Source organism: Falco punctatus (genome assembly GCF_963210335.1).
Source record: "Falco punctatus genome assembly, chromosome: 4".
NCBI lineage: Eukaryota > Metazoa > Chordata > Aves > Falconiformes > Falconidae > Falco > Falco punctatus.
Window position 1 is genome coordinate 92,432,662 of NC_137583.1, and position 13,980 is coordinate 92,446,641.

At 40.5% G+C, this 13,980-nt stretch overlaps 1 protein-coding gene across 1 annotated transcript in view; it reads left to right on the top strand.

Moving 5' to 3' along the window:
* The window catches only part of ITGA9 (integrin subunit alpha 9), a 231,036-nt gene that overhangs the window by 109,973 nt on the left and 107,083 nt on the right, over positions 1-13,980 (top strand). Inside the window, exon 16 of the mRNA XM_080383261.1 lies at positions 7,887-8,042. Within this exon, the coding sequence (XP_080239387.1) occupies positions 7,887-8,042 (156 nt within the window). The remainder of the gene's footprint in view (positions 1-7,886; positions 8,043-13,980) is intronic.

Sequence of the window (13,980 nt, forward strand, 5' to 3'; positions counted from 1 at the left end):
CTGAGGAGAGGAACAGGTCCTGTATCTTAGCCCACCCTATAGCTCCTGTGTCCTCTACAGAGAATTTGGGAGAAGCCTTTTGATTACTTCACTGTTGCCTTTTGGGATGCACTTGGAAAGGTGCTCCTGCTGTTTGGTTATTTTTTTGGTGTTTTTATTCAGAAGGAGGAAGAAATTCTATCTGGACAGCAAGGGAATGAGGGAAGGATGGCTGCTGTCTCTTATAGAGCAGCTCAGGGGTTTACTCTGTGTAGAAGCAGGCTGAGCTCAGGCACAGTGCCGTGGAGAATCCCACAACCGGGAGCTGTCAGCTGCAGGACAGCACTGTGCTTCCAGTCTGAGCTGCGACACCCAGCAAAAGGAGTATAGGACCAGCAAGAAGGGTTTCTGACCACCGCATTGGGCTGTGGTTTTGGGAAGGGGATGGGGTGGTTGGTCCTTAACCTCAGTCCCTGGTTCTGAGGGCAGCTTGTGTGAGATTTTGCACTGGAAGTTTGTTGGATGACACATACATGCAGCTGTTTTTATCTTTTGCTAGATGTATACACGAAGAAAGCGAGAGGTGAGCAAGCAAATACAGTATATGAGTGCTAAAGTTAACTGTGATGTTTTGAGCAAACACTGCTCCCCCAGGTCCATGGACATGTTGAACTTTTAGCAGACTTGTTATCATATATGATGATCCAGGAGCCAAAGGTCTTAAATGCATCCTCTAAGAGCTTCATACACAGAAACCCCTGTGTTCAGCTTCTGCATCAGAGTGGGAGGGAAATGCTGTATAAAGGGAAACAGGTAGTTGAATTAACTCATATTCTGGGCCCAGTGCATTTTAAGACACTATTAAAGGAAATGTCTTTAAAGCTTGGTTTAGATAAAATCTTGTATCAGCAGAATACAAAATGTGGTAAATCCAGTGGAAAAGACAAGTATATGATAGGGTTACATATGTGCAGGAAGAGTCTGGATTTAATTATTGTCTGTATCTGCGTATAATTCCCTGCTGAAATAGATCATATTTGCAGAAAGAGAGTAAAATAAGTAAATGTTTGAATTGTTACCCTATTCTTCCTTCTTTTGGGTTCTCTTTGCTCACCAGAGTTCAGGTCTTCATTTCACAAATGCCCATCTGCTGCTGAACTTCCTAATTATCTGTATTTCTGTAGTGTCAGTATTGCAGGTATCCAGTCATATGTTTCAGAGATTGGCTGCATCTGGCCTGGTACCAGGAAAAAGCTGGGCATCTGAGCCCAGCGGAGCTATTTTCTTCATAGCAGAGTGACACTATTTCAGATAGTTGAGGAATTTCCCTTATTTTTCATCTAAAAAAAACCCAACAAAAGACTGAAAATTAACTATAAAAGAGAGAAAGGGAATGCGTGACAAAAACATAACTGAAACATTTGGTCCAATAAAAGACCTGAAATTCAAATGTATAGAGAATCTGTGAAACTATATTGTCATAATGCATGTTAGTACAGAGCTGGAAAGTCAAGGTCTGAGCTCACTAATACATAATGTTGCATTTGGCTGGCAGTGTAGCGACTCTTCTTGCTGATTATCATGAAAGGATTACCAGTAATATATTGCTAAGCCTTTGTAACCTTTGACGTGGAATATTTACGCTATTGATCGCAATCTCTCCCTTGCCGACATCAGTAATACCTTTATCATTCCCCAGCTGATAGCAGGAAGCCAGATGCACGGGGGTGGTGAGCACTTATTTAAACTCAGAGTGCAACTGTACCCAGCTGGGGTTTGGACTCACAGCTCTTCCCTCGCTGTCTCATGGTGTCCTCTCAATACACGCAGGCTCCTGGGTGCCTGGTGTTTATTTAATACCAGATTCCCTCAAGATTTGTGGGGTTTTTTTTCTCTCCCACAACGTTTTTCCAGTTATCAGTGTTTGTGAAGAGGGGTTGCTGACCTGATGGAAACAGTTGTGTGCTGGAGTACACATTTAAGAATCCTATTCTTTCAAATGCTAACTCTAAATAACACTGGAGGGTATAACACCCTGCAAATCCTTTGCTCTTTTTTCCCTCCCTTCTCTAAACTTTGGGATTCTTCAGAAGCCTTCTAATGTTTGAAGTTTAGCAACAAAGGCTATTTGCCTACTTGTTGAATTGTAGCTGTCACAAGATCTTAAAAGAAAACAGAGCATGTATTATTGAAACATCAGGCCTCTGATTGCCTTCATATGCTATTAATTTGGCAAAAATTTCACCAGTAATATGAAAATGAGCTTTTACCAACCAAGTAAGCGTCTAGTTTTGCCTTTTCTCTGGAAAAGAGTTTTCAGTTGGGTTTTTTCCCCCTTAACTACAGTAACATCTTTAACAAAATATAAAATTATATATATATGGGTAGATAGATAGATAAATAAAACCCCAAACACCAAACTCAGCTTGTGTGTGGAATAGGAAACTAGATCTTTTCTAGACAATTTTGGCATAAGCATGTTTTGTCTGTCTTTGTAGTGGGGAGATACCAATGCTCAAGTTGCGCCAATCTGAAATAAATTGTTACAAGTCCTAGAATATCTTCATCAAAGTAAATGCAGGACAGGGGAAGGCTCTCATGACAGAAATCGTTTTTCTTTTGCACAGGATTAGTAGAAGGTTGAAAGTATTAACTTGCACTGGGAATTGGCTCCAAGGATCTAAACTTGCACTCAGTAAGTGTGGCAAGGAAGTTAAAGTTAAGACACTCCTTACTCATTTTCAGGTACAAGAATAACATGTATGCATTTGCCTGAAATGAATGGAAATCTATCTTTCAGTTTAAAGCCAATTTGTCTAATTGATATTGTCATTGAATTGCATGGCACTTAAGCCTTGTGTCCTGAATGACTCGTGGTTTAGAGAGGGAGGCTGAGATAATAGGAGAAGGTAATTAATTTTAAAGTCAAGCACTGTCATCATATTGATTCATAAAACCACAATGTATGTTTATTAAGACGTACAGCTGATATTCCATTTGATAAATTGTGGAAGTAGTGGCCTTTGGCTCTGAAGGCTGGTGGACACTTGAGTCATTTTTGATACCCCTCAACAGGGAACTGTTTATCTCTTGGCACCTGAGTTGAGGACTTATGTGTTAGCGACCTGTGAGCTGATTAAAGTGTTATGCTGGATTAGCATTAGCATGCTGGCTTTTATTTGTTTTACAACATTAATATGTTACCTATTAAATCTGGATTGTCAAATCTATTTTGTGTGTTTTAAAGCTGTAAAAATTCCTATAGTCTATTATTAGTGCTTGTTTAAAACTTGAAATAAATATGTTTAGACTAAAAGTTTCAAAGTGTTTGAAAAGCCAGGTTCTTGAATTTGTTCTTAGTCATCAAACTAAACAGAGCTTGGTTCTCAGAAGTACTGAAAAGCTGTGCTGAATTCAGTAAAAGCTCTGGAATCTATGCATGGGTTGATGTCCTCAGGATCAAGTCAGAGGGAGAAGGAAGAAGGCCCAACAGATCAGAGAAAGAGGAGAGAAACTCCAGAAGGACATGAACAAGGACGAAAGCAAGGGGCAACCGTAGAAGCCACACCAACAGTTATGTGTATTTCAACATCACTTGGTGCTGTTGAAAATGACTTCATACTCATTGCTTTAAAGGACCACATTTCATCCTTTATTTCTGCAGGACTCTTGCTGTAGATTGTGGGGATTATTTACATCTCAATTTATTTCTCAGCCCATTGGCCGTAATTAAAAATGGAATTTGGCACTCTCCAGAGCCCCTGCTGGAGACTTTCACCTTGCAGAAGAAAGGGAATTAGATATGATGATTTATTGGGCTCATGTACAGTCCCCTGACTGTACTGTGGCACTGAGCTGAAAGAAAGCTGAAATGATATCCAGCCCTCTCTGGCAACCACTCACACCATGAGCAGAGTAAATCCTATCCCTTGACTAAAACCCTGTCTTGTTCCATCCAAATTTGCCTGAGTTTTTGATGTGTGTGGGCTCTTGGTAGCACAAAGTTAAGGTTGGAGAAGAGTGGCTGCCCGCCAAGGCAGTGTGTCTTTAGGATGTTGGAATCTGTGCCTGTGTTTGTGTTGTCACAATATGCCTTGGGCTGAGCCTGTGAAAAGTGCAGAAAATGATTTCTTACAGTCATCGCACTCCATCATCAAGAGGGAATTGGAAATGATGTTCAAAATCACAGCTCTGACGTTTGATTGCTGCTCCGTGATTACTTTTCAGATTTTTAGGACTTTTTGGTACTAAAGCCAAACAGAAATGCAGTCATAAATCTGGCAGAGGCTCTGCCTGCTTGCTTTCTTCTCCCCTGCTAAGCCAGGAAACAAAAAGGAAGAAATATGTGGCCATGCACAGCTTCTACGACAGCACTTAAAAAAATGTATATTGCTTTGAGGTGATTGTTCTGGGAGAGGAGATGGCAAGCCTGCTCTTTTTTAGGGTGAGCTTTCAGGACCACGGTGTCTTTTGAAACAACTCCAAGCATCTTATTGCTTTCTTAGGTCTAAGTGTGCACTTTTTTGGACTCAGAGTTCTTTGTCTTTGCTAGATACTAGTGAGGGATCATCCTGTAATACCTTTGATAAAACCCCTGCTTGTTCATACCAAAGCACCTTTTTCTTCAGCTCAGAGTGATGTCATGCAATGTGCCTCACAGGGAAAGATAAAATATTCTGATGAAAGGATACAGCTGGCTAGGGCTGTTTCCACTGCAGAAAGGTATACTGGCAGAGGGGTATTTTACTGGGACTGGAGTGTATTGGTTTCTGCAGAAGCCTTATTACAAAAGTTTCATATGTCTAGAATGAAATCTGGTCTGAGAAAGAGAGAAGGGAAAATTCCCGCCACCCTAAAGAAATTGTTTGTAAGAACCAGAAAATTACATGGGATAGCTGATGGCTTGCGGGAAACCCAGCTTCAGGTCCCTGGTGTAATTCAGACACAGTGAAAACTTACAGCAGTTTAGTGGCAACCAGTCTGTACAGACTGGATATTTATTGCTATTACTCACTAAATCCTTGTTACACAGTTATTTCTGTTGATAATATGAACTCCTTGGATATTACACTTGTTTTAATGTCCTCCAGACATTTTTTCCATTAATGAAGCTGTGCTGTCCATGTGCTATGATTTGCCAAGGATGTTTTTTCATGATGCAGAAGTGTCTTTAACTTCCGACACTTCCTCAGCATAGCAGCATCATGGTGAAAAATGGTGAATACACGTAAAAGCTGCTTGTGGAAATTATTTCCCACGGCAAATTCATTAGGGCAATGTAACTGATACGAAAATCAACACATACAGTTTCCTTGAAAGATTTTTCAGTCTGTCTCAAACCTGATTATAATTACATCTTTTGACTTGCTTTTAGAAGTCAGTAAAACTTAAAGCAACCTGTGGGTTGTGTCATCTGTATATCATTCAACCTCTGAAAACTGTACATTTGGGTAGACTGAAAGAGAAAGAAACCGGCTGTATTTGTCAACCTAAAATAGTACTACTTCAGATTGTGTTTGGGCAAATACTCATCATTCTTTTTATGTGCTCACATCCCAGACAGTCTGTGGTGTACCTGTGAGGCAGAACTGTCTTATCTCTGCCTTACTGAGGACAGATCCCACAGACTGTTGCCTTTGTGTTTGTAGGATTGTGAGCAGAAGGGACTGAACATGTGGCAAAATTAATAACTGGGTAGCATTCATACTTTCATCCTTAATTAAAGACAAGTGGGTATGTGAAATATATTTCCCCAGGGCTGTGGTGAGGGAATATCCACACATGTAATTAATCTAGCTGCTGGAACTCACAATTTCACCACTAAAATGAAGCAGAAAGAGACACCAGCAAACAGTATGGGCTCACTCCGACATTCATTGAAGTCAATGGGAAACTTGTCTTTTGACTTCAAAGGGCATTGAACTGAATCCTGCAAGATCGTATTAAAATGCTTAGAAGTCATTAAGCATTTATTCTTGCCATACTGCAGTAATAGAGCTAGAAAAACTATAGGTGGATTTTAATTTAACCCACACCCTACATTTTTAATTGTTCCATGTTTACACAGTTGGTTGCATATAGTTGGATTAGGTGGTGATTTGCCCGATGAGTTATTGTGTTTGACTGTTGCTGCATGGCATGCTTTCTTAGTCTTGTTTCTCTGTGTATGTAGTCTAGTATGCTGATACAATCCTCGCTTAAGTTAATACACGTGATTTTCTATGACAGCAAAGCTAGCAGCTTCTATGAGTTGTAGTATTGTTATTCAGTAATCTCAGTGTGGTACAACTCCTAGCTGATGGTGGGACTGTGGAAGGGGCTAAAAAGTGCCAGTGTCTCTTCTGCCAAAGGGATTAGCAGTGCCCCAGAGCATGCATAGCCCTTTTTATGGGATAGGGGAGAGGTCATAGAGCTGCCGTCATCACCACCGCTATGTCTGCTGTGGATCAGTGTCCCTTATCAAGACAGCACAAACCACTCCAAGCAATGCACGGTCTAAACTTCAGGTGCTCTGGGCTGTTCCTGGGCATGGGGGGCTAGCAGGCTTTGGTAACAGGGGAGGGAATTCTGGGGCTGGCTGGAGGCTTCAAGGTGCAGGAGGGTAAATGTCATTCAACCTGGTCTCTGCTTTTATTCGTCTGGCTAACCAGTGATTTGGGAATTTGGTTAGTCACTAATCTTCAGTCTACTTCAGAGGTCTGTGGCCAGTCAACATATTAGGGAGAACAAATGGTTGCCTTGAAACAGATCAGACAGGGTGGTCAGAAAGCCAGTTTGTGCCCAGGTTTTCCACATCTGAAAGGTGCAATTTAAATTGCATTGCATCTCAATTACTTGTTGTGGTTGGCAGGCTGTATTCAGAGAAGCCCACTGACTGATGCAAGGTGAAGTTGAGAGTTGGCCCATTTGAAGATTTGTGGTGCTTGCTTATGGTATTTATTTATTGCTTCCATTTCATCTGTGCTGAATTCATGCCAAGTTTTTAAGTAGCTAAAATTTAAGAGGATTGTTTGCCTATGAAAAAGTAGAACATTTGCCACTTCTGTTTTCTGGTAAATTGGATTTTGGAAGTCAGGACTTAACAGCATATGATGAGCATTTTGTCCTCACACAGCAAACTGGATTTAGATGTTGCATATTGTGACAAATGGTAGGAGTTTTGTGGCTTAGGCTCAACAAAAGGCAATCCTTTCGTGCCATCAGATGAATAATGTGGCACTATTTAATACATCTGCTATGATGCCTAGAATACAGCAAATAAACTGAAAAACTTTCTTCCTTTACTTACTGGAAATGTTACTGTGCTGAGGGTCAGGGGAGCTCTGAGTTTTGGTTTCAGAACTGTGCTGGAAGATGGCTTTGCTTGGTTTATAGCCACATTGGTATCTTTACCCATCCATTCAGTTCATTGATATTGCAAAACAACGAGGCAAGATGGATTATTTTTTTTCTTTTTAATAAGTGAAGCACACTGGAGGTGATGTCAATTGAAGTCTAGGATTTAGAAACCCCAGAGATGAAGATGATTTACTTTTTGCTTCCACATTGTGCAGGACTAATGGAAACACTTCCTATATTTTTTTTTTATTTTTTTTAAAAATGTCTTGGTTTCATTGAAAAATACTTGATTTATGGGTGTTCTAAATATGCTATTGCTTTTGTGGAACCAAGAGTAGGTCCTAAAAGAATAACTAATTTTTTTTACTTTTTTTTATTCTTTTGCCTTGTTTTGGTATAATGTGCTTATTCCTGTTTGGCATGGAGAAGAATAAAGGAAGTAGAGAAGCCTTCTTCCTGTCTGCAGTGTTGATTATAAAAATCTGCTTTAGTTGTATGTATAATTGTTGTATGTATAATTCTGCTTGCCTTTATGCATAGGTGCAATGTCTGTTTGCTTTCTTTTACAGAAACGAGTCAAAGATGTCATATCTCCAATTGTATTTGAAGCTGCATACAGCCTTGGGGCACATGTGATAGAAAGAAGAAAAGAGGACAAGGAACTACCTGCTCTTAAGCCCATTCTCCGCTGGAAGAAAGGACAAAAGATAGCACAAAGGAATCAGGTCAGATTTGGACTATGTTATTTCCCTAGAAGGCCTGTGGCTGAACCGATAGTGGAAGTGGATGTAAAAGAGGCTTGCCAAGCTCCGGGTCGTTTGCACCCAGTAGCCTTTTTGCACGATCCCTGCTGTTGCTGATGTAAATGCTTCTCCGTGATGTAGTAAAGACTTGTGCTGACAAGGTTGGGCAGCGCAAGCTGAGGTTGCTTTCATGTTTCAGGGTGGGTGTTTGTGCTGGGAAGAAGGAGACTGAATAAGGGAAGGGATGAGAAGGGTCCTGCTCTTGCTGGTTCTTCCCTTTCTGCAGGAGGTTCTTGTGAAAAGCTTGGCCCTGGCCCTCTTTCCAGGTTGAGACTTCATTAGTGCCGGAAGGACAGGGCTGGCTCCAGGAGGGGACATAGGAATTTGCCCCTCTGTGTGAGCGCAGAATGGTGGACAGAATAAAGAAAAATTTGCCTGGCCTAGCTGCCCTGGAGGGCTCCTCACATCCAGTCATGTGGCAAGGGAAACCTGCTTCTGCTGTTAGGGGCAGGACATGCCATGCTAAAATAGGGTGGGTTTGTTTCAGAGAAAGTAAAGTGTAGGTGCAGCAGTGCACTTACGAGGATCCTACTTTGTTCCACTGCAGTGCAGAAAAGTCTTTTTTCTTAATTTTGCTGAAAGCAAGAGAGTTCCCTTAATGTTTGAAATACTTCTCGTTTAGAGAGTAGAGACCCCCCTGCCCCCTTCTTCCATATTGTTCCCTAAGGAATTGAAATGTATTGGATTATTCTGCCTTTCTTGTTTGTCTGTCTTGACCTCACTAGTATCTTTAGAAAATGCTGGTCAATTTTGGCACGTTTTGACAGGAGTGATCAAGGCAGTGCTCATGAAGGCATTAAACACCTTCAGGGTTCATGAAGCAGGAAGTCATGTTGAAGAAAGAGACCCTGTTAGTGACCTTTTGAAAGACTCCAGTTTGAGCGCAGTCCTTGTTAGGTGCAGGACGCTCTGCCCAGGAAGGAGCCTGCAGGACAATTCAACCTCTCGCTGGGCTAGCACTGGCACATACAACCATGAATCTCCAGGCTCCCCAAGGAAATCAGACTTCTTCTGTAGCTTGTAAAACTTCTTGTGTGTCAGAATTATAGGATAATTTAGGCTGGAAGGGACCTTTGTAGTTCCAGTTCCTTGCTCAAAGCAGAGCCGGCTTAAAAGTTAGATCGAGTTGCTCACAGTTGCATCCAGTCAAGTCTATTTTCCAAAGCATACTTACAGAGTTACGAGCTGGCATTGCTTGTGAATAGGAAACTTTTTTTAAAAAAACACTCTGAAATCCAGTCTGTCTGGATTTTGAGGCTTTTAGCAGTGAATTGTTAGATCTGGTTTTTAACCCTGGGAAGTTCATGTCTATTAAGATATGCTTGCATCATCATCTCACATTACTTTCTGGTGCTGCTCATAAGGATATGTTATGTTGTGTTGAAATTACAGGTTCCTGAATATTACTATTAAAAAAAAAAAAGAAGTAGTAACGAAAATGCTTAAAGAGATTTGCTTTGTCATATACCCAAGTGTTCTGAACTGTATTTGGCTATAATCCTTGTGCTTAGAGACATGAGTATTTATTCAAGCATGCTTTATTTTTATAAATGTATGAATGAAAGATGAATCTAAGAATGACATTTTTATGAAGAGGGATTGTGTGGCTGTTACGTATCTGAATGCTGTATTATTGCAGTGATATGATGGGAATTCATGGAGAATTCCTATCGTTTCATTGTGGAGCAGTGTGCTGAAAACCTAAGTGTTACATGAACGAAACTGCTTGGATGCTTTACCACTGGGTTTAAACTCAAAAGGTCACATCTTGCCCTGCAGGCATAGTCTCGGATCAATATTAAAATACCTAAATGCTGAGATTATAGAGCTGAAACAAAAATACTTTGGGAATTTCCTGACTTGTTTTCTTGTGTAATTTGGATGATAGGGAGTCAGTTTAACAATCCCTTTCCATTTGCTTTCCAGATGTTGTTCGCTTAGCTTTGTCAGAAAAGGATTTTGACATGGGGTGTGCCAGCAAGTGTGCTTTCAGCTCAGGAAGTGGGAAGAGCTTCAGAGTTAGTGTGACAGTCATGGTGACAAAGCCCTGACAGCGTAGCCTCGAGGTGTGGTGGCGGAGTCCTCAAAGACTGATTTCATGGGAAAATCAGGGCATAGTGTTCTCTTTCAGGCTTCTGGTTATGTCAGAAGTAGAAATTGTTTTAAAAGGCCAAGAGGAATAGTAGGAACCAAAGTTGATTTAATGAAGGATTAACAGTTTCAAATAATCTAATGGTTATGGAGGGCCCTTACAATTTTGGAAGTCCAATTAAAGACAGGTTCAGTAGGCTTTGTTTTCAGAAGACACAGCACAGGTGAGGGCAGGTGGATAAGCTTAGTGTTAGCACTGAAGTCTTTAAATACAGCTAGCTGTGTGTGGTTTTCAAAAGCCCTAGATCCTATTGATCCAGTAAGAAAAGGCCTTTTGAAATCAGAAATGTTGCATCAGTTGTTTCAAGGCACCATTAAGATACTGTTAAGAGATTGACACTTTTCTTAAAAGCCCAGGTGGCTGGTTTTTGTGAATGAATGCAGGAGAAGCAGCTGGAAGTAGTGAATAGCTGAAGAAATGTGAGGGAACCATGACTGGGCAGGAAAGTGGGAGACTTCTATCTCTCAAAATCCAACTGCAGATCTACTAGGCTTACTTGAAAAGCCAGTCATCTCGCAAATGTGGGCTTTATAGTCACCTCGGTATGATTTTTATTTAAGCTAAAGTGATGTTAAAGCTGAAGTGATCAATTTCACTGGGATTTCAGTTTGTTCTTCATGAACCAGATGTTCCCTGCATACACGCATGACTTCCCAACAAGAGTGTACAGCCCTATGGCTCACAAGCAAGGAGGTAGGAAAGCCACTGAGAGGCTTCTTGACCTGAAAATTGAAGATTGTATTGAGCATATGAATTTTTTCATGGTGCTTTGCTCTAATCATTAAGGAATCAGCTTGGAAATAATGTTCATGGATACCCACCACCAGAAGTGACATCCCTCTAATGACATAATTGCAGAAAAGGATTTTGTTGGATATTCGTCCTTTAAATCAGTATTATGTTCCATGTGAGCAGTCAGATCTTGTAATAATAATTTAAACCAAAACAGAGCTATAGTAGTAAAGCAGCACATGGATATGGGACACCATTGAAAATGCTTTTATTTATTGGTCACCTTTATTTTAACAATATGCAGCTTTTACTGTAAGGCAGTTCAAAATGCCTGTATTTAAGAATAAAACAAAAGAAAACCAAACATTGACTGCTCAGTGAAGGAGCCTGCTTCTATTCCTAAATGAAGTGTGCTTGAAACAATCCAATATGATAAATAATTTGAATGCCTGATTGATTTGAAGAAGAGGACATTAACTGACGTTTCCAAAAGAAAAAGCATGCAGTTTTGAGAATTCATGTGTTCATGTGTTGTCCATTTTTTGTAAGCAAAGATCCTCTGATACTTCAAAATGAAGTAATAATGTAATTAAACTGGCCTGAGGGACTATTTAGCCCAGGACACAGTAACAGTTGATTTCTCATGGACTTAATTATTTTCTTGGTTCTTGTATATGCTTAGCAGAAACAATGGTTGCTATAGCTTGTTGTGGGTTTTTTTTTTTTTGTTTGTGGGGTTTTTTTTTGTCTGTAGCAAAAGCAAATACTTAAGGGTTGTGTGTACGTGTCTATTGATAGATGTCTCTGCCACTTGTACTATTGTTGGGTGGAGACTGATTGTGCCGAGAAGGTTACAGCTTTCCAAGTTGTAAGTAGCTAACTGGCTCAGTTTTATTCAAACAGAAAATCTCTGATGGGTCAATACTGGGGCAGGGTGGTGCAAGGAAAGATTCTGCTTTTTGAGTGTGTATTATGTACTTTAAAACTTACCACCCTAAGGATGACTTTCCATTAGCTTCTTTGTGTCCTCCCAAATCCAGTTGCTACCTCTATCCACTGGAAAAAACTAGTAAGTCTTCTTACTTCAGGGAAATTAATGTGTATTTAGAACTTGGTTTGGCTTAGTACGTTGTAAGTGATTTGTACTATAACATTTATTTTTGTATACCCATTGTATAAATACTTGTCAACCAAGAAGGAGAAAGATCTGCCAAATACAGTGGGGATTTGTTCCTAGTAGTATCCAGTAATGTATCTTAGAGTTCAAAATGTGGTATGCTAGATTTCTGCCTTTCTAAATACTGTAATAAAATCACCTGCTGTTATGTGGATGGAGACACCATTTTTTATAGGAAAATATTCTCAGTAGATTTAATTGCGTCAGTGTCTTCAGGACTTCGTGAATGGGCTGCCACAAAACTGCTTGTAAGTTATAAGAAGAGACAGAAAATGTTTAGGACGTTCTGTTCCCAGCTGTGCCATTGACTTGCAGTGAGAATTTGGGTGTACAGTGCTGTACTTCTGGGTGACTGAGGCTGCAAGTCTCCAAGATAACCTTCACTTTTTTAAAGCAGAGGACTTTTTTTTTTGGAAATACTTGTGTTTGAAAAGCTGGTTAAGTATTTGCACATAAATTAGGTTAGTTAGCATGACTAACATAAGTTAGGTTAGTTAGGTATGAGAAAGTATAGGAGGATTTTTATGGAGCTGAATTATGAATACCTTTGCTGATTTTTGGTTTGCTACACAAATAATAGCATGCTCTATTTTAAAGCACACACACTGCTGATCTCATACTGAAGACAAGGCAATGACAGATCTGGACAGGCTGAAATGTAGTGTCCATACAGACAGCGTGGTCCAGGTTTGTCAGTCATGTCTTCTCCAGAGCAGAGATCCCAGTGTGCTTGCTTGAGTCAGGTCATGTCCCTGCCAGTAAATTGAGCTGTGCCTGGGGCACTTATAGGCATTGGAGTGACATTTTTATGCTGACATTTATAAGCTGATGGAATGGCTCTTGGCACAGTTTTAGCCTGTGCCAACTACTGCAAAGCATTCCCATGCATGGGTCAGGAGTTAGGATGCTCCTGTCTTGGAGGCCAGGACAGTTTACTGGTACAGCTGAAGCCTCAGTACTTTAGCATGCCTTCAGTAGCTGGATAGGTGGAAAGTTTGAAAATTAGTTTACTTAAACCAAGGCACATGGGAAGTCTTGGGGAGACTGCAGGAGTCGGCTTAATTACCATGTTCTAGATGAAATGTCTTGCCACTAAACTCTTTCCTCCTTGGGCAGGGCAGACTCCCGAACTTTTCTGTATTTATTCTTGCAGAGATCCACTGTGTGCCACTCTTCCTGCTTAACCACCATTGTTTTCCCTTTGGTAGGAGTGGGATTGCTGACAGTGATTTCCACTCCTCCCTTTGGTGGTGTCTGTCTTTTGTTTGATCAGTCAGTGCTGAACTGGCAGTGACTGGCTGCTGTTCATTCCAGGAAATCTGGAAAGGACCCACCCTGAGCATGTACATTTGTCTCCTTTTTTCCTTATTCCCCCCCCCCCCTTTTTTTTTTTCTTTAATGGCAATAAAGAGGAAAAATTTACAAGTCTGGAAGAGATTTAGAACTGAACAAGAACAGCAGGTGTCCAGACGTACTGTACCTCTGAAATGTTTATAATTAGCAAACTTACTGAAGTAAGAATGAGTGGAAATCAGTGCCTCTGGTATGCATGTTTCTATATGCTCATTCTTAAGCAATGACAGGCTTGACCAGTAATTTTCCAACTTGTTCATATTCCTGTTTAACAGAGAGGAAAAACAACATAACTGAGAATGTGTGAGACATGGTTTAGTCCCCAAGTTTAGATCTCGTGAGCTTCCTAAGAAACAATAGCCAATATCATATACTAACATACACATGAATACACATACATAGATAGACCTACATGTCTCTGCATATGTGCTAGCGCAGGGTCAGAC